At 41.0% G+C, this 21,511-nt stretch overlaps 1 protein-coding gene across 3 annotated transcripts; it reads left to right on the forward strand.

Moving 5' to 3' along the window:
- Positions 1-485: 485 nt before the first annotated feature.
- On the forward strand, positions 486-18,637 carry LOC106023792 (probable serine/threonine-protein kinase DDB_G0284251). Of its 3 annotated transcripts, XM_013131606.4 has the most exons (10): positions 486-556; positions 1,551-1,685; positions 5,169-5,268; positions 5,381-5,484; positions 5,759-5,842; positions 15,503-15,564; positions 15,662-15,742; positions 16,629-16,683; positions 16,763-16,942; positions 17,054-18,637. In XM_013131606.4, the coding sequence occupies exons 2-10, from the start codon at positions 1,563-1,565 to the stop codon at positions 17,927-17,929; spliced, it is 1,665 nt and encodes a 554-aa protein (XP_012987060.4). In that variant the 5' UTR covers positions 486-556; positions 1,551-1,562; the 3' UTR covers positions 17,930-18,637. The 3 variants fall into 3 exon arrangements, with proteins under 3 accessions (XP_012987060.4, XP_034146584.1, XP_034146583.1); XM_034290692.1 differs by lacking the exon at positions 486-556 and having other exon boundaries at positions 1,502-1,685; XM_034290693.1 differs by lacking the exons at positions 5,169-5,268; positions 5,381-5,484; positions 5,759-5,842.
- The last annotated feature ends 2,874 nt before the right edge of the window (positions 18,638-21,511 follow it).

Raw genomic sequence — 21,511 nt, forward strand, 5'->3', positions numbered from 1 at the left:
TTACGCTTGAGATTTAAACTTTACATGTAAACTTAACACTTTACGCTCCCTAACGCCCTTTACTATACAGCTTGCACACATTGTACTTAAATATGGACACACACATATTATTTTCACCTAAAATGATGACACCTGAGGAGGTGCAAAATAAAGACACTGAAATGTCTTACATGAAATGTGTCTGTGATTCTGTTTCATGCTCCTCTGTTTTCCCCTTTGTTGATATAATTGTAACCCAACATCAACCTCTAGTGGTGATTTGGAATAACTTTTCTGTGAAGAGGTCTCAGTACATGTGGCTACAGAAATGATTATAAACCTTCAATGACTGTGTACAGAATGTATGCTCTTCTACAGAAGTGTGTACTTCCAAAATCCCTATGTGAAAACACAAGTTTGGCTGAAGGGAATTTCCAGTATATTCCTTTCATCAATCTTTTCTTTTTTAAATCCATAAAGGGGAGTGTCTAAATGCATACTTCACAAGAAAGTTAAAGAACTGGAAGGCAGCCAATGAGATATGCCTATAAGTCTGCTGACACTTGACTATATCAAGGTGAGTTGAAGCTTTCAATTGTATGTAGCGTAGTGGACAAATTCAAATGCAGGAGGTGAAAATCTTTCAATATTAATCCACCATTGCTCAACTTAGACGGAAAAGTGTGTTTATCTAACTCAGGAGTGTGTTCGTGTGTGACAATCAGGCTCATTCAGGTAGAGATCCTGTTTCCTGGGAGTCAGGCAAGCTAAATGCTCCGCATAATACTGTGTTAAGACCACAGTATTATGTAAGTTATGGAGCCAAATTGAGCTAACATTTATTGACTGTAAGAAAAGAAAAACGTAACTGAAATATTTTACAGTAAGAAAAAACGTAATTTTATCGTATGAAAAAAATAGATACAAGCGTGGAAAAAGTGTACGCTAAAATTATTTAGTGGATTTTCGCGTCCGATCTTTATGTCTTCGTTCAAACACGTTTTTTCCACGTTTGCTTCTTCTTACGATTACAATTTCTTCCCACCTTCCACCTTAAAATTCTCTCCGCAGGTTGCATTGGGAAAGCAGTGCATGGAAAGGCCATAATTTTCACCTTAAAATGGTGTGATTCATGGCAAATCGGGTGCGAGAATTCAATGCCCCGATAAAGCCCCGCCTCCATGCCAATGGAGGCTCAAAACTAGGTTTCGATTAAACGAAGGTGGGAAGAAATTGTAATGTAAGAATCGAAAGTGGAAAAAACGTGTTTGAACGAAGACATTTTAAGATCGGACGCGAAAATCCATTAAATGATTTTAGCATGCACTTTTTCCACGCATGATTATATTTTGTTCATACTATGAAATATTTCAGTTACATTTTTATTTTCTTACAGTCAATACATTTGAGCTCAATTTGGCTCCACTAGTTCAATTTTAGTTGTTTAACTTGTTATTCATATGTTGACATGACACAACGCCCTATTATAATTATAAATATTATTGTCTTGTACATATAAATATTTGACAGTTGAAATATGACATTTAAGTTTAATGGTTAACATATTCCAGTGAAAAACTAAAATGGGAAAAACCCAGAGTGTCTTTGAGGAGAAAGGATACACTATCCAGAAGGAGATAGAGAATGGTGTCATTGCTACTAACAAAGATGGTGACCCGTTTGTTATCAAAGAAATCAAGCTTGAGGTGAGTGGGCACTCTTAATTTTTTCCGGAGCTGTATATAATCTTTATAAAATATATTACATTGTATATTTAAAAAAAATAATATGTGGGCACTGGTCACCAATGTATTTATTTGGTTGATTAAATATTATTTTTGTTTGTTTTGTAACTGATTTATCAGAGTAAAGACGGCATTAATGACCAGATTAATACACCGGTCATGTTAAGTGGCACAGTTCGGGTTTAAATCATGCCTTTAGGTTCATTAATTGCTTAATCAATATTGTATTTATTTATTTTACTGCATGACGATCTTTCTAAAGTGTTCTCTTTCACACTTTGGCACTAGTGTGCCTGCTCTGTGTAAATAACATTTCTTTTGCCACACTTAAGGCCCCCTACAAATTCCCATTTTATTGTTATACTTCATTAAAATGAAGTAACATTTCATTTGGAGTTACAAAACAATTGATTTGGTGATTGAGTTGTAAATATTTTTGTTTACAACTGTATCCTGATGCCTTTTGATTTGTAAGGTTATCAATTACATATTCTTAAAAAAAAAGTGTACAGTCAAAAGGTAATTGGTAAGAAACTTCCCATTGACTTAAAGGGAACACAAATAGGTCATATGTGGGATTATTGACGTGCTTTGCACTGCCTGCTGCTGGCTACTCTATATAAACTAATTGGTCAAATTCTACATTGAGTTTACCAACGCAATATTTTTTTATCTGTTGACCTCATACCCAACTTTTTTACACCGGGACTCTTTTTGGACATAATTAACGGATCTACTCACCCCTGAACACCTGACGCTAAGTATCATTGCTATGCCTTATCACTGTAATTGTTGTAATTAAAACACGGAGAACTATCGTCTTCAGGTAAAGATCGCAGAGAAATGTCAGGCAAGGAATATGTTAGTGTAGAAATGAGAAACTGCGTCTGTGCCGCCAAGACGAAACAATACTGTTGTTAGCCCCCCAGCACAGCTCCTGCAGCCGGGCAAGAACTTTCTCTTGGTCTCTGGCATAGACTGTATATATAATGGACGACGCCCTTTCGCTCTTTTCCATTGGTGAAAAATGAAGCCACCAGTGTCCTGATACGGCGCTGACATCTTGGACTTGCGTCTGCGCAGATAGCGATCTTGGGACCAGTTCTGCGCAGTAGTTATGCGCAGTAGCGAGAAGGAAGTAAAGCCCTAAAGCCGCGAAATCAACGGCCCCACCCCTGTGCCCCGCCCTCACTCTCCCTCGCAGAATGCGCATACCGTAATCAATCGCAAGTCCAAGTACAGTACAACCTTTGCTTGTTAAACCTAGACGATATGTTATAGCCTAACTTACATCATGTTTAACCTTAATTTAGAATAGGCATAATACAAAAATAATTGGTAACTTCTAGCTAACGATCACCTGCTAGCTATTAACATGGCTATTAACAAGGCTTGTTGTCTTTTAGCTAACGTTAGCTAGCCCATTACATTTATTTACTAATTAAATAGCTTATACATTTAACTTACCGAAAAAAATTCAAAGATCGATTGGAAATGCCAGATCGGTTAGCACAATGTACTGCAGAACAACCCATTATGTCCGTGTGAAATTATAGAAATTTAGAGATTAAATGTAAAGTTCCAATCTCCTCAGTCCTCCGAAGATTCAGTGGCTCCTCGGCTCAGATAGCTGTCAATCACAGCTGTGAATCACGACGTCACACCACCGTTTTTAGAGCATTAAATAACTAACTAAAAACAAACTTATTTTAAAAACAAACTCTTGAATTTACATTAGGGTGATACAAACTACAGTAAATGACAGAAACCAGCTTCGGAAAAAATAAATTTGAAGGGTAATTTAATTGTTTAGTTGGTCTCGCGTCCCATTGAATAACATGGGGAGGGCGGGATTTATGACCTATACTGGGACCACTCACCAGGGGGCGATCGAGACGTTTTGGCTTCACTTTTCAGGGCTTGTGCGGCACGCTTGGTCTCTGGGAAGAAATGCCGTTGACCAGTTAAACACTGGTCGCTGCTAGAGCCAACTGCGATTTTCAACATGTTTTCCCTACTGGAGTCGGAGTCAAGGCCCGAGCCGTCTTCGGGGGGTCTTTGCAGGCCTGTTCTACCAGTGGCCTGGAAATACTGCAAACTTTAGTCGTCGCCGATTCCGTTACCCGCAGTAATTAGACTCAATAATCAGCCAGCGATCGTACACTGTTTACCGGGGGGCAGAGCCACCGACATAGCCGCAAATCTGGGGTTGGTGTGAGCGAAGTCTTAAACTGGTACAGAAATTGTTATTCACGTTGGCACCAACGACGTTAGGATGAAACAGTCAGAGGTTACGAAGCAGAACATAGGATTAGCGTGTAAACTAGCTAGAAAGTGTAGCCAGAGTAGTTAGTACAGCTTTACCTATTGCCACTGTGTCTCGTTCCAGGCTGAGAAAAGTTAAACAAGATAGTGCTTACAAAAACAACCTTATATAAAGCCTTCCTCCAACTCGGTCACAAATAAAAATGACTATCACCTCGCATCTCAAAATGGGAATCCTAATTGTTATACCCCTTTCTCCAAAGGCAGTTTCAGTAAATTAATTATCTCTGATCATAAACGAGATGTTATTGGTTTATGTAAAACGTGGCTAAAGCCTGATGAATTCACTGCCCTAAATGAGGCCTCTCCTGGCTATACTAGTTATCATATCCCTCATGCATCCCGGAAAGGAGGGGGTGTTGCTAATATTTATGACAGTAAATATATATTTACTGTCAAACACATCACTGTTTTTCATTCTTTTGAAGTTTTACTCATGAAAGTTAACCAGGCCGATAAATATTTTTACATAGCTACTATTTACAGCCCCCCCGGGCCATACACAATGTTCCTCAATGAGTTTCCAGAATTCTTGTCTAACCTTGTAGTCATGGCAGATAGTATTCTAATTCTTGGCAATTTCAATATTAATTGAATGCTCGGCCCTCATTCAGGGTGGTTGCGGTTGGTGGGTGTCCCTTTGGTTGATGCTTGGCAATATGGGTGGATTGATTTCCTGCCTGTTGGGCCCTGTCCGGGGCCTCCCCCGGATAGGGCCACAGTGTCACCTTTGTCTATCTGGTCATGCTTCTGACCTGGTCTAAGTTTAAATAGAATCTGGACTGAGCCCACATGCATTTATTAATTATTACAATTGGACTCTTAATATTTCACCCGGCACAGCCAGAAGAGGACTGGTCACCCCTTTGAGCCTGGTTCCTCTCTAGGTTTCTTCCTAAATTTTGGCCTTCTTAGGGATTTTCCTAGCTACTGAAATTCAACAATTCTGTTGTTTGCTCCTTGGGGTTTAAGGCTGGGTGATTTTGTAAAGGACTTTGTGACAACTGCTGATGTAAAAAGGGGTTTATAAATACATTTGATTGATATGTAAAAAAATCTCTATGCCCTCTAATGTCCAGTATTTATCTATTTAGTAGTTTATTTTTTTTCCTTCAACAGACATATTTGACATCTGATGCTGAATACATATTCTCTGAAATGGGAAGTCTACTGCAAATAAGTCACCCTCATATTGCAAACTATCAAAACTCTTTTCAAGGTAAATAATATTTCTAGGTTCTTTTTAAAATATTCTGAAATGGTTTGGATGGGTTTCCACAGATTCAACTATTATGTAGTCTGCATTTCTCACAAACTATGCATTTTTGAAGATGGGAAAAGTTACTATGTAGTTATGGACCATTGTGAGGGTGGAGATCTCTCACAGAAGATAAGAGACAGGATGGTGACTGGGGATCCTTTCTCAGAAGAACAGGTATTTCAGATTAATATCATATTAGTTGTGTTCCTGGCTGACTGTTTTACTGATGTTGTTTGCATAACAGGTTGCATTTCAAGTCATCAACTGTGCAGTCTGGTTTTACATTGGTTTATCACTGCTGATATGTTCATCTGACCAGGCATTTTATTAAATATGACAAGTTCTTCTGCAACTGGTCAGCCTGGAACACAGCCATTTTCATTTATAACACTGCATCCAAATTGTTACTCCATGTTAAACCAAAGTTATTAATTGTATTTCATCCCAGATCATGGACTGGCTTGTTGAGATCTGTATGGCCATTAAGTGTGTCCATGACAAGGGCCTTCTTCACAGAGACCTGAGACCACAGGTAAACTCTGCCCTCTCAAAAATAAAAAATATATATTTCAGTATGTCTTCATGATGTATAAATTTGGGAACAATACGATTGGGAACATCGTAGGTTTTCCATGTATTTGATCTGCTCCAGAAATAGCACCTGATTCAAATGTTCAACCAATCATTATGCTTTTGATTGTGAGGTTTGAGAAGTTAGCAGATTAACTTCATCCATTCAACTGAAGATAATTTGGTATGTCAAAAGCGGCTTACAAAGTTTGGGAAAAATTACAAAATCCAATTACAAAATACTCTAAAACCTTAATTAAAATGTTGAGTCATAAAATTCATGCAAAGTATTTTATTTTGAGTAAAAATATAATTATCTTGAGATATCTGAACACAATAATGGCAAGTAGACTACCTCAGCAACATTCTCAGAAATTGTTTAAGTATAAAATATTTGGTATTTACTTGTTTCTTGTCTGTGACCAGAGGCGGTTTTGAATGTACATGCGGACAATTTCTATTTAACATGAGTTTTAATATGATTGGTCATTTCTGAACACAGCCACATCCCTAGTTATAAGAGGGAGTTCACACTTACGCAACCAGGTTATTTTAAGGTTTTTCATGTTTCCCCCTCGAAGATTTGTTTGTTTTTCAATTGAATTGTTCACATTATAAGTGGAAAAAGTTCTGACATGATTTATCTTAGTCTCATTCTTTTACATCACAAAAACCTGGCATTTTAACAGGGGTGAGTAGACTTTATATCCACTTTATATGTTACTATTGCATTTTTGGGGATAACTATGTAGGTCTTGATGTACACATAAAATCACTAAATGATCCATAGTCTGCCCATCTTAAGACAATTCCACATGTTAACTCAGCACAAGTCCATCTCAGATTATTTTATTGGACCTCAAGCTGTAATCAGAACCGTGCGTTCTCATCCTGTTCTGGAAATCTTAAAGGGAAAACAGCCAAGAGTTCCCTAAAGCTTCCAACAGCCAAGTGATCCCTGTCAGCTTTTCAATTATATGAGATACTTAGAATTTTCGAAATTGTGTGGTCCCCAAACCTGACACCCTCCGGCCCCTGGCTGCGCCTAGAAATTCTGTCCATAAAAATTACGAACAGAACTGGTGACAAAGGGCAGCCCTGCAGGAGTCCAACATGCACTGGGAACAAGTCTGACTTACTGCCGGCAATGCGGACCAAGCTCCTGCTTCGGTTGTACAGGGACCTGACAGCCCTTAGCAAAGGACCCAGGACCCCATATTCCCCAAGCACCCTCCACAAGATGCCGCGAGGGACACAGTCGAATGCCTTCTCCAAATCCACAAAATTTCATCTCTGCTCTTTGCAGATGATGTTGTCGTGTTGGCCCCTTCTAACCAGGACCTTCAGCATGCGCTGGGACGGTTTGCAGCCGAGTGTGAAGCGGTGGGGATGAAAATCAGTACCTCCAAATCCGAGGCCATGGTCCTCAGTCGGAAAAGGGTGTCTTGCCCACTTCAGGTTGGTGGAGAGTGCCTGCCTCAAGTGGAGGAGTTTAAGTATCTAGGGGTCTTGTTCACGAGTGAGGGAAGGATGGAACGGGAGATTGACAGACGGATCGGTGCAGCTTCTGCAGTAATGCAGTCGATGTATCGGTGGTGTCGTGGTGAAGAAAGAGCTGAGCCGCAAGGCGAAGCTCTCGATTTACCAGTCAATCTACGTTCCTACTCTCACCTATGGTCATGAGCTTTGGGTCATGACCGAAAGGACAAGATCCCGGATACAGGCGGCCGAAATGAGCTTTCTCCGCAGGGTGGCCGGGCGATCCCTTAGAGATAGGGTGAGAAGCTCGGTCACCCGGGAGGAGCTCAGAGTAGAGCCGCTGCTCCTCCACATCGAGAGGGGTCAGCTGAGGTGGCTTGAGCATCTTTTTCGGATGTCTCCGGAACGCCTTCCTGGGAAGGTGTTCCGGTCCCGTCCCACCGGGAGGAGACCCCGGGGAAGACCTAGGACACGCTGGAGGGACTATGTCTCCCAGCTGGCCTGGGAACGCCTCGGTGTCCCCCCGGAAGAGCTAGAGGAAGTGTCTGGGGAGAGGGAAGTCTGGGCATCCCTGCTTAGACTGCTGCCCCCGCGACCCGGCCCCGGAGGAAGCGGAAGAAGATGATGATGATGACTTAGAATTTTCTATATTCACTGCAATCCTATATTCCTGTTTAGTCTGATTTCTTTTTTTAAAACTGATAGATTTGCCACAACATGTTTTGTGTAGTTGGGTTATTGATCCTAATGTGAATCTGGAGAGATTTTCACTTGTAATATGGTATTAGATTATTAGATTCAACTTTATTGTGATTGAACAAGTACAGTACAACAAAATGCAGTTAGCATCAAACCAGAAGTGCAAATACAATAGGGCAGAAGATTTACATGTATTAAATATATGTATTTTACAAGTGGAATATATAGATGTGCAATGAAGGCAAATGCAGTACGAATGAGAATACTAAATGTGCAATTAAGGCCAATTCTTGTAATTTCTTTTTACAATAATTAGTATAGGCGTATGTTTCAAGTGGAATAAACCGTTGTGCAGGTTCAAAAGGCAATTCTAAATGGCATTCTAAATCTGCAATTGAGTCAAAGTCAAGATGTAAGGTAGCTTGTGCAACTGAAATGCAGGGAGAGCATCAGTGAGGTTCCTGAGGTAGACATGTGCTTATAACATCTGAGAACATATTTTTTGACTGTTGTATGGGAAACATCTAATCTGAAAATGAAATGTTGTAGTGTTCAGAAAATAGTTGTATGCGCTTTAAACGTTTCTGGTGTCTAAACTTTATTTCGCAGTGTTGGAACTGAATTAAGAGGCTCACCATCAAAGGCATTTCTCTTTTCTTTCAAACCCTTCTCCTACAGTGGTCCAACATTAAATTAAAATGAGTTTCAACATTGTGGTCACATCCAATCACAAAATCCATTTAAAGATACAAACAATATCAAAGTAAATCACCATCTGGGCAGATCTGGCCTCTCCTTTCTTCTTTTAATTTACTTTAATACATTTAGGGACGTGATGACAACTGGCCTGATGATGAGCTTGAAGATAATTGTTTTCCCAGAATTCAACTCCAATCAGTGCAAGGGTTAGGAAGGAGAAACCCAGTTTATGTATATTTGGGACACAATACAGTGGATTAGGGTGTGTTCCCTCTACTTACTAAGGTCAACTGTCATCTCCTTTGTTCTGCTGATGTTAAGGGCGAGGTTGCTTTCTTGGCCCCACAATGCCAGTTACCTCCTCCCTGTCGACTGACTCTTATTGGTTTGTTGTTGTATGAGGCCTAAAACCTTGGTATAATCAGTAGAGTTGATTATGGTCTTTGTCATGTGTGAGTCACACTCATGAATAAACCATCTGATCTTGTCTCACTAACTAGCAATAGAAAGTGTTGATCGTGGCTGGCCTCTTGAGATTCGAACCCAGGTCACCCACGGGAAAGGCTGTGTCTTTACCCCCTACGCCACAGAACCAACCTGAGTAACCTTTATTAAGTTAACCTCCACCACAAATAGTATCTATGAACTGCATAACTTTTGCCACTAGCCGTTTTAGTCCGCTTGGCCTGTCGGTACCCGTCAGCTGCCTCAGGAGTCCCACAAGCCAACCAGGCCTGAAAGAACTCCTTCTTCAGCTTGACGGCATCCCTTACTTCCGGTGTCCACCACCGGGTTCGGGGATTGCCGCCTTGACAGGCACCGGAGACCTTACGGCCACAGCTCCGAGCAGCTGCTTCGACAATGGCGGTGGAGAACATGGTCCACTCGGACTCAATATCTCCAACCTCCCTCGGGATCCAGTCGAAGCTCTGCCGGAGGTTGGAGTTAAAGATCTCTCTGACAGGAGACTCGGCCAGACGTTCCCAGCAGACACTTACAGTACTCTTGGGCCTGCAGAGTCTGTCCAGCTTCCTCCCCCGCCATCGGATCCAACTCACCACCAGGTGGTGATCAGTTGACAGCTCCGCCCCTCTCTTCACCCGTGTGTCCAAGACATACGGCCGCAGGTCAGATGAAACGACAACAATGTTGATCATCGACCTGCGGCCTAGGGTGTCCTGGTGCCACGTGCACTGATGGACACCCTTATGCTTGAACATGGTGTTAGTTATGGACAAACTGTGACTAGCGCAGAAGTCCAATAACTGAACACCGCTCGGGTTCAGATCAGGGGGGCCGTTCCTCCCAGTCACGCCCCTCCAGGTGTCACTGCCGTTGCCCATGTGGGCGTTGAAGTCCCCCAGTAGAACGATAGAGTCCCCAGTCGGAGCACTTTCCAGCACCCGTCTGCACTGCCGTCCAACCCGTAGGCACAAACAAAAGTGAGAGACCATGGGGAAAGGCCCGGCCACCAGGCGCTCGCGTACGAGCCCCAACCCCGGGCCTGGCTCCGCCATACCGGGCGAAAAGTGAAACTTGTATATTATATTTATTCATTACACACAGACTGATATATTTCCAATGTTTATTTCTTTTAATTGTGATGATTATAACTGACAACTAATGAAAATCCCAAATTCAGTATCTCAGAAAATTTGAATATTACTTAAGACCAATACAATAAAAGGATTTTTAGAAATGTTGGCCAACTGAAAAGTGTGAACATGAAAAGTATGAGCATGTACAGCACTCAATACTTAGTTGGGGCTCCTTTTGCCGGAATTACTGCAGCAATGCGGCTTGGCATGGAGTCAATCAGTCTGTGGCACTGCTCAGGTGTTATGAGAGCCCAGGTTGCTCTGATTGTGGCCTTCAGCTCTTCTGCATTGTTGGGTCTGGCGTATCGAATCTTCCTCTTCACAATACCCCATAGATTTTCTATAGGGTTAAGGTCAGGCGAGTTTGCTGGCCAATTAAGAACAGGGATACCATGGTCCTTAAACCAGGTACTGGTAGCTTTGGCACTGTGTGCAGGTGCCAAGTCCTGTTGGAAAATGAAATCTGCATCACCATGAAGTTGGTCAGCAGCAGGAAGCATGAAGTGCTCTAAAACTTCCTGGTAGACGACTGCGTTGACCTTGGACCTCAGAAAACACAGTGGACCAACACCAGCAGATGACATGGCACCCCAAACCATCACTGACTGTGGAAACTTTACACTGGACTTCAAGCAATGTGGATTCTGTGCCTCACCTCTCTTACTCCAGACACTGGGACCTTAATTTCCAAAGGAAATGCTAAATTGACTTTCATCAGAGAACATAACTCAGCAGCAGTCCAGTCCTTTTTGTCTTTAGCCCAGGCGAGACGCTTCTGACGCTGCATCTTGTTCAAGAGTGGCTTGACACAAGAAATGCGACAGCTGAAACCCATATCTTGCATACGTCTGTGCGTGGTGGTTCTTGAAGCACTGACTCCAGCTGCAGTCCACTCTTTGTGAATCTCCCCCACATTTTTGAATGGGTTTTGTTTCACAATCCTCTCCAGGGTGCGGTTATCCCTATTGCTTGTACACTTTTTTTCTACCACATCTTTTCCTTCCCTTCGCCTCTCTATTAATGTGCTTGGATACAGAGCTCTGTGAACAGCCAGCCTCTTTAGCTATGACCTTTTGTGTCTTGCCCTCCATGTGCAAGGTGTCAATGGTTGTCTTTTGGACAGCTGTCAAGTCAGCAGTCTTCCCCATGATTGTGTTGCCTATAGAACTAGACTGAGAGACCATTTAAAGGCCTTTGCAGGTGTTTTGGGTTAATTAGCTGATTAGAGTGTGGCACCAGGTGTCTTCAATATTGAACCTTTGCACAATATTCTAATTTTCTGAGATACTGAATTTGGGGTTTTCATTAGTTGTCAGTTATAATCATCACATTAAAAGAAATAAACACTTGAAATATATCAGTCTGTGTGGAATTAATGTATACATTATACAAGTTTCACTTTTTGAATGGAATTACTGAAATCAACTTTTTGATGATATTCTAGTTTTATGACGTGTGTGTGTGTGTGTGTGTGTGTACACTAACCTAAAGGATTATTAGGAACACCTGTTCAATTTCTCATTAATGCAATTTTCTAATCAACCAATCACATGGCAGTTGCTTCAATGCATTTAGGGGTGTTGTCCTGGTCAAGACAATCTCCTTAACTTCAAACTGAATGTCAGAATGGGAAAGAAAGGTGATTGAAGCAATTTTGAACATGGCATGGTTGTTGGTGCCAGACGGGCCGGTCTGAGTATTTCACAATCTGCTCAGTTACTGGGATTTTCACGCACAACCATTTCTAGGGTTTACAAAGAATGGTGTGAAAAGGGAAAAACATCCAGTATGCGGCAGTCCTGTGGGCAAAAATGCCTTGTTGATACTAGAGGTCAGAGGAGAATAGGCCGACTGATTCAAGCTGATAGAAGAGCTACTTTGACTGAAATAACTACTCGTTACAACCGAGGTATGCAGCAAAGCATTTGTGAAGCCACAACACGCACAACCTTGAGGCGGATGGGCTACAACAGCAGAAGACCCCACCGGGTACCACTCATCTCCACTACAAATAGGAAAAAGAGACTACAATTTGCACGAGCTCACCAAATTTGGAGAGTTGAAGACTGGAAGAATGTTGCCTGGTCTGATGAGTCTCGATTTCTGTTGAGACATTCAGATGGTAGAGTCAGAATTTGGCATAAACAGAATGAGAACATGGATCCATCATGCCTTGTTACCACTGTGGTGGTGGTGTAATGGTGTGGGGGATGTTTTCTTGGCACACTTTAGGCCCTTTAGTGCCAATTGGGCATCGTTTAAATACCACGGCCTACCTGAGCATTGTTTCTGACCATGTCCATCCCTTTATGACCACCATGTACCCATCCTCTGATGGCTACTTCCAGCAGGATAATGCACCATGTCACAAAGCTCGAATAATTTCAAATTGGTTTCTTGAACATGACAGTGACTTCACTGTACTGAAATGGCCCCCACAGTCACCAGATCTCAACCCAATAGAGCATCTTTGGGATGTGGTGGAACGGGAGCTTCGTGCCCTGTATGTGCATCCCACAAATCTCTGTCAACTGCAAGATGCTATCCTATCAATATGGGCCAACATTTCTAAAGAATGCTTTCAGCACATTGTTGAATCAATGCCACATAGAATTAAGGCAGTTCTGAAGGCGAAAGGGGGTCAAACATAGTATTAGTATGGTGTTCCTAATAATCCTTTAGGTGAGTATACTTGACCTTGTTCTTATGAACCACTTTGAAATTTTCAGGATCGAAGCAACTTGACGCTGACTAAATCCCTCTGCCAGTTGAACCAGAATTTAACCTTTCTTTTCCTTACTCAAAGCTTTTCCTAACTATTTTGTCATGCTGAATTATATTTTTTTTAATTCAAATTACCTTTGAGGTAATACTTGCACTGTTTTTGCCATCCAGCTGGTCCTATTGCAAGAGGATAGTGATGACCACAGCAGTGGTTTTTATACCTTTCCTCATTAAATTAGATTTGGTTCAGGTAATCACCTAATAAGTACCTCATTAAGTAAAATGAGGTGTGCTTGTGTTGGAATTTAACCGACACTGGAATGGAATGGCTCCCATACATGTAGCGATGCTGATTTAAGAAAAAATAGGAGTGGTCTCTTAATTTTGTCCAGAGCTGTATATACAGGGTTGGGTAGATATTCAGTAATTATAATTAATCCAATAACCTTTGATCTTCCCGAATCTGGCTTTTTTTTTTATCTGAACAGAACCCAAAATCTATGTATGTGTTAGCCTATTCGGTTCTGTGTTTTATTAATGTTTTTTATTGCTTCAAAACATCGTTGGAAAAAATATGTCAATTATTCGAAAAGGTAAATGATTGTGTATATACATCAGTACTTTTTCACGTGTTCACTAAATCTGCAGTAGTCTAATGTTTTGCTCCACAACCACCAACACTGTCGAAACGTTGCAGAAACCCCAGGCACGCGAAAATATGTATGCCATCGTGAACACCCGAAAACAAGTTTTACATGCGCGACCGAAACAGGCTAAAACTAGGGCTGTCAGCAATGGATTATCAAATCGCAAATTATAGAAATGAATTGTGATTATACATCAGCACTCTTAGCTTGAAGTCAATGTTGTCAGGAGCCAGAGACAACCAAAGAACATACTTTTCTGAGATGCAAATCATGCAGAATCAAATGAAGGATTTGTGGTGGCTACATCAAATGCAAATCATCCTGTGACAGAGGACTTCCCGAGACACCATTTCTCTTCGAATATTGTGATAAATTCCATATAATGTTTTATCTTGAAGGCAGTGCCATGTTACAGCTGTCTTAACAAATAGTTGGCTGATCTTTTGAACAATTCCTGTCTGAGAAAGATACAGCACCAGGTAGGTCAAACGTCTGTCATTGTTCTGAGAACGATGCATCAATAGTAGATAACTAAATCACATTTTATATGGGTCGGCTAATATTATCATAGATATACAGTTTTTACCTGCCATCCAACCAACCAAACTGGACAAAATTAAACTAGCGCTTCATCGGTCTCTAATCTGGTTATGCGCGCCCACCTTTGCATGCATGATCACACACACAACGCAACTTGTCATCCTTATTTCGCTTCACTTTTTCAATTGAAGTAATCCAAGAAGTAATCATTAAAAAAAAAAAGTATCTGTAATCCGATAACAATATATTAATTGGTAATGTTACGGATTACAGTGGTGATCAGTTACTTCCCAACTGTGTGTACACACACACACATACTGTACAACCTAATTGTCAGTCAATCCTTGTTGAGTACTGTTTTGTAAGTACATGTAGGTAGCCTACCTTTTTTGTTCCCATAGTGCTCGCTGGCGGAAGTTCCGACAGTTACAAGCCTATTCTAATTAATGTCAGGCAGACAAGCAATGTCTACCATTGTATTGTAATAACAAATTGATTTGATGAAACTAAGGGTCCACTGGATTACAGGATAGCGTGGAAGCTGCCACCACCTTTATTTTAGCCGGTCTGGTCCGGCAGTCAGAGGTCCAAAACACACCATGTGATTTAGCAAACACTTTAAAGCACTTTTTTTTAATCAGATTTCATACAGCAGTGGGGCTATCAGGCTCTACTGCAGTTCCAGTTAGAGATTCACACTGCACACTTAATAGTCCCCCCTCACAGCAGTCTTAATGGCACACTAACACAGCACACTTGATCGGCACACCTGCACAGTACAGTTGTTAACACACCTAAACAGAAATTGTAATAATACATTAGCACAGTACACTAATCAGCACAGTTTATTAGGAGGTCAGTATTTAACTATTATGCCCCCCACACCATCATGGTTTAAATATAAATTCCCCTCCCACTGGCACTATCCTCACCCTCGTCATACACTTAGTTTCACCCATTTCTGTCGCCCCACAGATTTAAATAACACACTAACACTCACAAATAACACAAAACAGAAAAAACTTCAAACTTAAGGGTTGAACATACCATACAGTTAATCAGTTCAGTATAACAACTAATTGTTGATTACGCTAATTAACTGGGAAATTAATTTAATTTTTTATTCTAATCTATACAGCCTTTAGACAGGACAATTAACTGTATTATTTAATGTGATATAAAGTGTCATGTTCCATTTAGTTTTGAGTGAACAATCCACAATTCTTTTCTCAACAGAATATCTTCCTCACTCAATTTGGGACACTTTGTTTGGGAAATTTTGGAAGACTCACTGAAATGTATGGTAACATTTTGATGATCATTTCTTGTAATAATTCCATTACAGCAGAGTTTTACCCTGTTTGATGATTAACTGCTGTGTTTCTGTCCTACCAGTATTAAAAGATCTTCAGAGAATGCAGCATTGGCCTATTTAGGTCCAGAAACTCTGAATAGTGAAATCTGTAACACCAAAAGGTAATTTCTAAATGTTCTCTCCCCCATTTGCAACTATAACAGCCACCACTTTCTTTTTGAATCTCTCAAAGGCCTGGCATGCAATTGCCATTCCAATACATCCCATAGATGTTCAGTGGGGTTGAGTTCAAGGCTCTGGCAGGCCACTCAGGTTGCTCCATACCAACCTCATCAAACCTTGTCTTTATGGAGCCCGAACAGGAAAGGGCCTTCCCCAAACTGTTGCCACAAAGTTAGAAGCACCTAATCGTCTAAAAAAAAATTCGTATCCTGTAGCACATTTCCACATCTCCAGTGGCGGCTTGTTTTACATCACTCCAGACGATGCTTAGCATTGCGCATGTTGATGTGAGGCTTGCGTACAGCTGCTCGGCCGTGGAAACCCATTTTGTGAAGCTCGACATACTTTTGGCCATATAGAGTATGAATGGCTGAAGTAAAGAAAATTAATGCAAAGGTCATTGCCCGAAAGAAACTTGGCTATGTTCAAGAGGATCACAATGCCAAGTGATACAATGGCTGTGTGAATTTATCATAAATACCTGCTCATAGTTGTTTTATTAATGATATTAGTTATCCATGATACATTGTGGTTTTGTTTCTCTCGAAATGTAATGTATAATGTCTATATTAAATAGTGTATTTTAGCGGTGAGAGAACATTTGTTTTGCTCCACAAAATGTTTAATTCCACATATGTTTATTGTAAGTATAGAGAAAACTTGAACTTCCATCTTCTCACGCCTTTGGTACAATGTAGGCATTCAATGCAATCACTGGCCATTAAAGAGAATTTAGTAAAATCTCTACCTCCATCCATTGCTATTGAGGAAAATATTAAATACACAAATATTTCAATAATATTTTATATTTGACCCTATTTGCAGTGATATATGGTCCCTGGGGTGTGTGCTGTATGAGATGTGCATGCTTCAGTCTGCAGTAAGTTCTACTTCCATCTCAAGGTTGGCCACTTGATAATGCAAAATGCTGCGTAATAGTAACAGTTATTTCCTAACAGTTCACTGCAGAGAACAGAAAGATGAAAATATTAGGGGGTCCTTACCCATCTCTCCCAGAGAGCTTCTCACCTGAGCTCCGTGACCTGCTGTGTGACATCTTCCAACAAGACCCATCCATTAGGCCTTCAGCTGGAGAAATCCTGGCAAAACCCTTCATTATTAGTTTCCTCACAAAAAAGGTTTGCAATAGAAGACAATATTGTGTCATTTATTTGTTTATTTAATTGTTCATTCATGTTCATTCATAATTCATAGAAAGAAATGATCAGTCTGAATTCATTTGTTTGTAGAGTGAGAAAACTGTGCAGGGACTCCAGACAAATTTGGACAACCTGAGAGCGTTGGCAGACGGCTTGGAGCGTGTGCACCAGGGAACCACAATAGGCAGTCTGACAGGAGGTGTTATTGGGGCCGCTGGAGGAATCACCTCCATAGTGGGACTCATCCTAGCTCCCTTCACTCTGGGCGCCTCCCTGATCGTCACTGGGGTTGGTGTTGGGGTGGCTGTCGCTGGTGGAGCCACAGCCGGAGTATCCAACATAACAAACATGGTTAATCAGTCTACAAACCGAAAAGCCATCAAGAACATCATCAAGGAGTTCCAGGAGAAGATTAACTCTGTGGTGGTTTCTCTAACAGACATCGCTGAGGGTTTAGAGATGCTAAGTGTGAGTGGCTCCTTTGACGCAGGAAGAGACAACTTGCTGCCAAGGGCTGGAGTACGAGTTGGGAGGGGCCTCGGGGCCATTCCAGAGCTCATCCGATTGGTCCAAGTGGCCAACATCGGGAGGGTTGCGGCCCAAGCTGCCAGGGCAGTGCGTGTGGCAGAAGTGGCAACAGGAGTTTTCTCTGCTTTTTTTGTAGCAGTGGATCTGTACTTCATCGCCATGGATGCCAAAGAGATCCACAACATCCGACAGGCAAAGGCGAACAGGCAGTCTGTTGACACCAGTCGTTTAGAAGTGATGGACACTGACTCGACCACAGGGCTGAACCCTGAAGGTGAAGAACCTGTTCCTGAACCCAAGCCTGAGGTCAAATCGGAGACCATGAACTTCATCCAGACGATCAGACAGACAGCTGATCAGCTACAGGAGAGCCTGAACGAACTGAGTGATGTCATTTCATTTATTCCAAAGATAGACGACTATTACTCTGACAATTAAGACTGTACTTGGTCGAAGTGTTTTTAAATTATGTAGAAACAAGACAGATTTAATAACTCAGTTAGGGGTGATGTGATGTGAATAATTTTGAATTTTCTTTAGCTCTCAAATTCATGCTCAAATCCACTTTGATTATCAGGCTGTAGAGATCTGTTTTTTTCCTAGAATGCTCTACTCCTGAACTTTTAGTTTTTAATATTTGTATATTCGAATGTAACTGTATATCTTTTTTTACATTCCAAACAATACATATAAATGTCCTCTATATTATGCATTTAGTTACATTCCAGTTTACTCAGAGTTTCACACCTCTCCAGGTGAGCTCAGTAGGGTGGGGCTGATGGCCCACACCTTGTGTTCAGGATCTTTAGAGAAGCAACTGTTATGTAGGACACCTGATTAATATCACCAAGAGTCTGTTGGAGACTTGGATGAGACATTTCTCATTGCACTACACTGGCGAAAATGTGTTTAGTACTTTAAAGTACTTTAAATGGTTCTTCAAGTGCACAAAAACAAGCAAGCACTATGACAAAACTGGTTCTCATGAGGACTGCCACAGGAAAGGAAGAGACAGAGCTACCTCTGCTGCTGAGGATAAATTAATTAGAGTTACCAGTGTAGATGTATTGATTGTATAAGTTAGTGAACTGTTGTTAGAAATGAAACAAAATATTAATTGTTTGTAACTGTGTTGAAACTGAAGGAGCAAGTAGGAGAATAGGAAACCCTGTTCAAGCGGTTGCCGGGGAGAGAAAGATTTAGTATGTCTGTCTTGTGAGAAACAGGACACAGGTTAGAGACACACACACATAGTCGGACAGACAACACAGAAACCACAAGGGGGGCAAGGGGATACTTGCATTTATCCTTATAAGGAATAGAACTGGAACTGGACTAATGGCACACTTGCTTTGTGAACTTAACGCCTCTGTCTTTTGGGCGTAGTTGAAGTATAAAATGATGTTTTGACTGTTGGTCCTTAGAAATTGTGCGGCGACACCTTGTCTCCAAAAGCTTTTGTAATAAACGGAATATGCGGTACGGTAATTGACCTGACTCCTGGTGTTTTATTCTCCTTCACAACAAACCAACTCGGGGAAGTGTTAGACTTCAACACCAGCCTCACAAGTCTGCAGTTAACTACAGACCAAATAAATGCTTTGTAGTGTTCAAGTTACAAACTCATCTCAATGTCAACTTTTCACCGGTGACTGCATAAATCAGGCCATTATGATCGAATTGCTGCAAAGAAACTGCTACTGAACGACACCAATAAGAACAGACTTGCTTGGGCCAGGAAGCATAAATATTAGGCCGGTAGAAATCTGTCCTTTGGTGTAATGAGTCTAAATTTGTTTGTGAGACACAAAGTAGGTGAAATGATCTCTGCATGTATGGTTCCCACAATGAAGCATGGAGGAGAAGCTGCGATGGTGTCTGTGTGCTTTGCCTGTGACACTGTCAGTGATTTATTTAGAATTCAAGGTGCACTCAACCAGCATGGCTACAACAGCATTCTGAATCAAAATTGATATGCGATATTTCGATATATTTGCAACTATTGTGGCTATCATTCAAAAGGACAATGATGCAAAGCACATTTACAAGCTGTGTAAGGACTATTTTGCCAAAAAGGAGAGTGATGGAGTGCTGCTTCAGATGACCTTGTCTCCACAATCACCCAACCTCAACTCAATTAAGGTTCGGGATGAGTTGGACCACAGAGGTCATGGATGTTGAAATGACTTGTGTGAATTAAATCATTCATGATTTTATGCTAAAGTAACTCATGTAATAGTCACCTTCTGGTCCTTAAAACACCGGAATAATTATTTTGAAATATGTCTCAGTTTTTTTCTAGTTCATTGCCCCTTATGGAGAAACTGTGGAAAATGTATTAAACTAATGAACATTTATTTCAGGACTATGATTAGTCCTTCAGAGTTATTTTGTTTACTTAATGCACTATGAATGACAATTGTAGCATCCAGTCAATATTGAGAAGGCCAGAACTGATGGTTAGATGACTTTTATTTCCGTCCGTGTCAATAGCCAACGTAAGAGCTGGGTAAAACAAATAAACCATGCATTACTATCACATTTCAACCGCTACACAGCACCTTGCCTTAGTTTCAATCCGTTAACATTACCAAATTATACATTTTACGATCAACACTTTAAATAACTCAGACATATTTCTCATTGACTCTACAAACCTTGTTCCCCTAAATGACCGAAGCTAAACCTTGTAGTTTTAAATGTTTTTCCATGGCCTTTTAACTATTTTTGACCGCGAATCCTTACAGACCTTTCTCTCGTCTTTTCCACCGTTCTTCGAAAACTGATTTCCGTTCTCATGCTTCCGGTTTCTGTGGTTACCAAAATAAAAGCTTGATGCCGTAATAATAAAACATTGTACCGTAGCTATAATCAAAATAGCAATCAACTACTCTGTTGGTCTTTACACTCCCACCAAATTATTTACTGTTACACACATACAAACACAAATAATTTCTTCAAGTTACTTAAACCAAAATATAAAAATAAATAACTTTGTAAACGTGTAACTTTCACATTTCAATACACTTAAGCATTGTACATTTACTTTTCACAATCTTCTAGTAGCAGAACTAACTTGTGAACTGGGCGTTCTACTACGGACATTTTGTTCACACGTTGACCTTTTGGTAAGATTTCTGTCTGCAAAGCCTATTTTGACCTTTCTGACAAGTCCATCTGTATCTTTCACAGTGTCCAATATTCGTCCGAGTTTCCACTGGGATCGTGGTTGCATTTCATCCGTGTCCATTACTATGTCGCCTATTTGCATGTTTCTTTTAGGCTTGTGTCATCTTTGTCTGACCATTATATTCTGCAGGTACTCCCTTTTCCATCTGCTCCAAGTACTGTACTTGACGCAATCGCTTTTGTGCAAACAAGTCCTCCTTAACGAACTGTCCTGGAGGGGGCAGAGGAGTTGAGGTTTTCATTGTGACAAGATGATTTGGAGTCAACGGCTCCAAACTGTTTGGATCATTGAGGCTGTCTGTTGTGAGGGGACGGCTGTTGACTATAGCAGCTGCTTCATACAAGAAGGTTTTGAGTGAAGAGTCGGTGAGTCGACCTGGTGTGAGAGCCAGTGTTGCATTAAGAACGTTTCTCACAGTCCGTATCTGTCGTTCCCATACTCCACCTGCGTGACTAGCATGAGTCATGAGTCCAATGATCGCACTTTATTTGTCTGACAGAGCCTCTTAAAGCATCTGAGTCCATTATGTATGTAAAGGGCGGACAGTGTTCAATTCTTTTAGTGGGTAAGTCTCTCATTTTTTTTGTCCTTCTACAGATCTCCTTTGTTTCCGACAAAACACACACTGGCGAATGTAGGATGCCACCGTTTGACTCAACTTTGGAATCCAATAGCCATTGGATTGTATCTCGTTCATTGTGAAGCCCTTTCCCTGATGATTGACCCTTTCGTGACAGTGAGCAATTATCAGTTTTGTGACGTGATGTTCTCTGGGAATGATTGTTGGATGTTTAAATGAGCTGGGAAGAGATGAGTGATGGAGCCTTCCT

Source organism: Esox lucius, chromosome 24, assembly GCF_011004845.1.
Source record: "Esox lucius isolate fEsoLuc1 chromosome 24, fEsoLuc1.pri, whole genome shotgun sequence".
In the NCBI taxonomy this organism is placed as follows: Eukaryota; Metazoa; Chordata; class Actinopteri; order Esociformes; family Esocidae; genus Esox; species Esox lucius.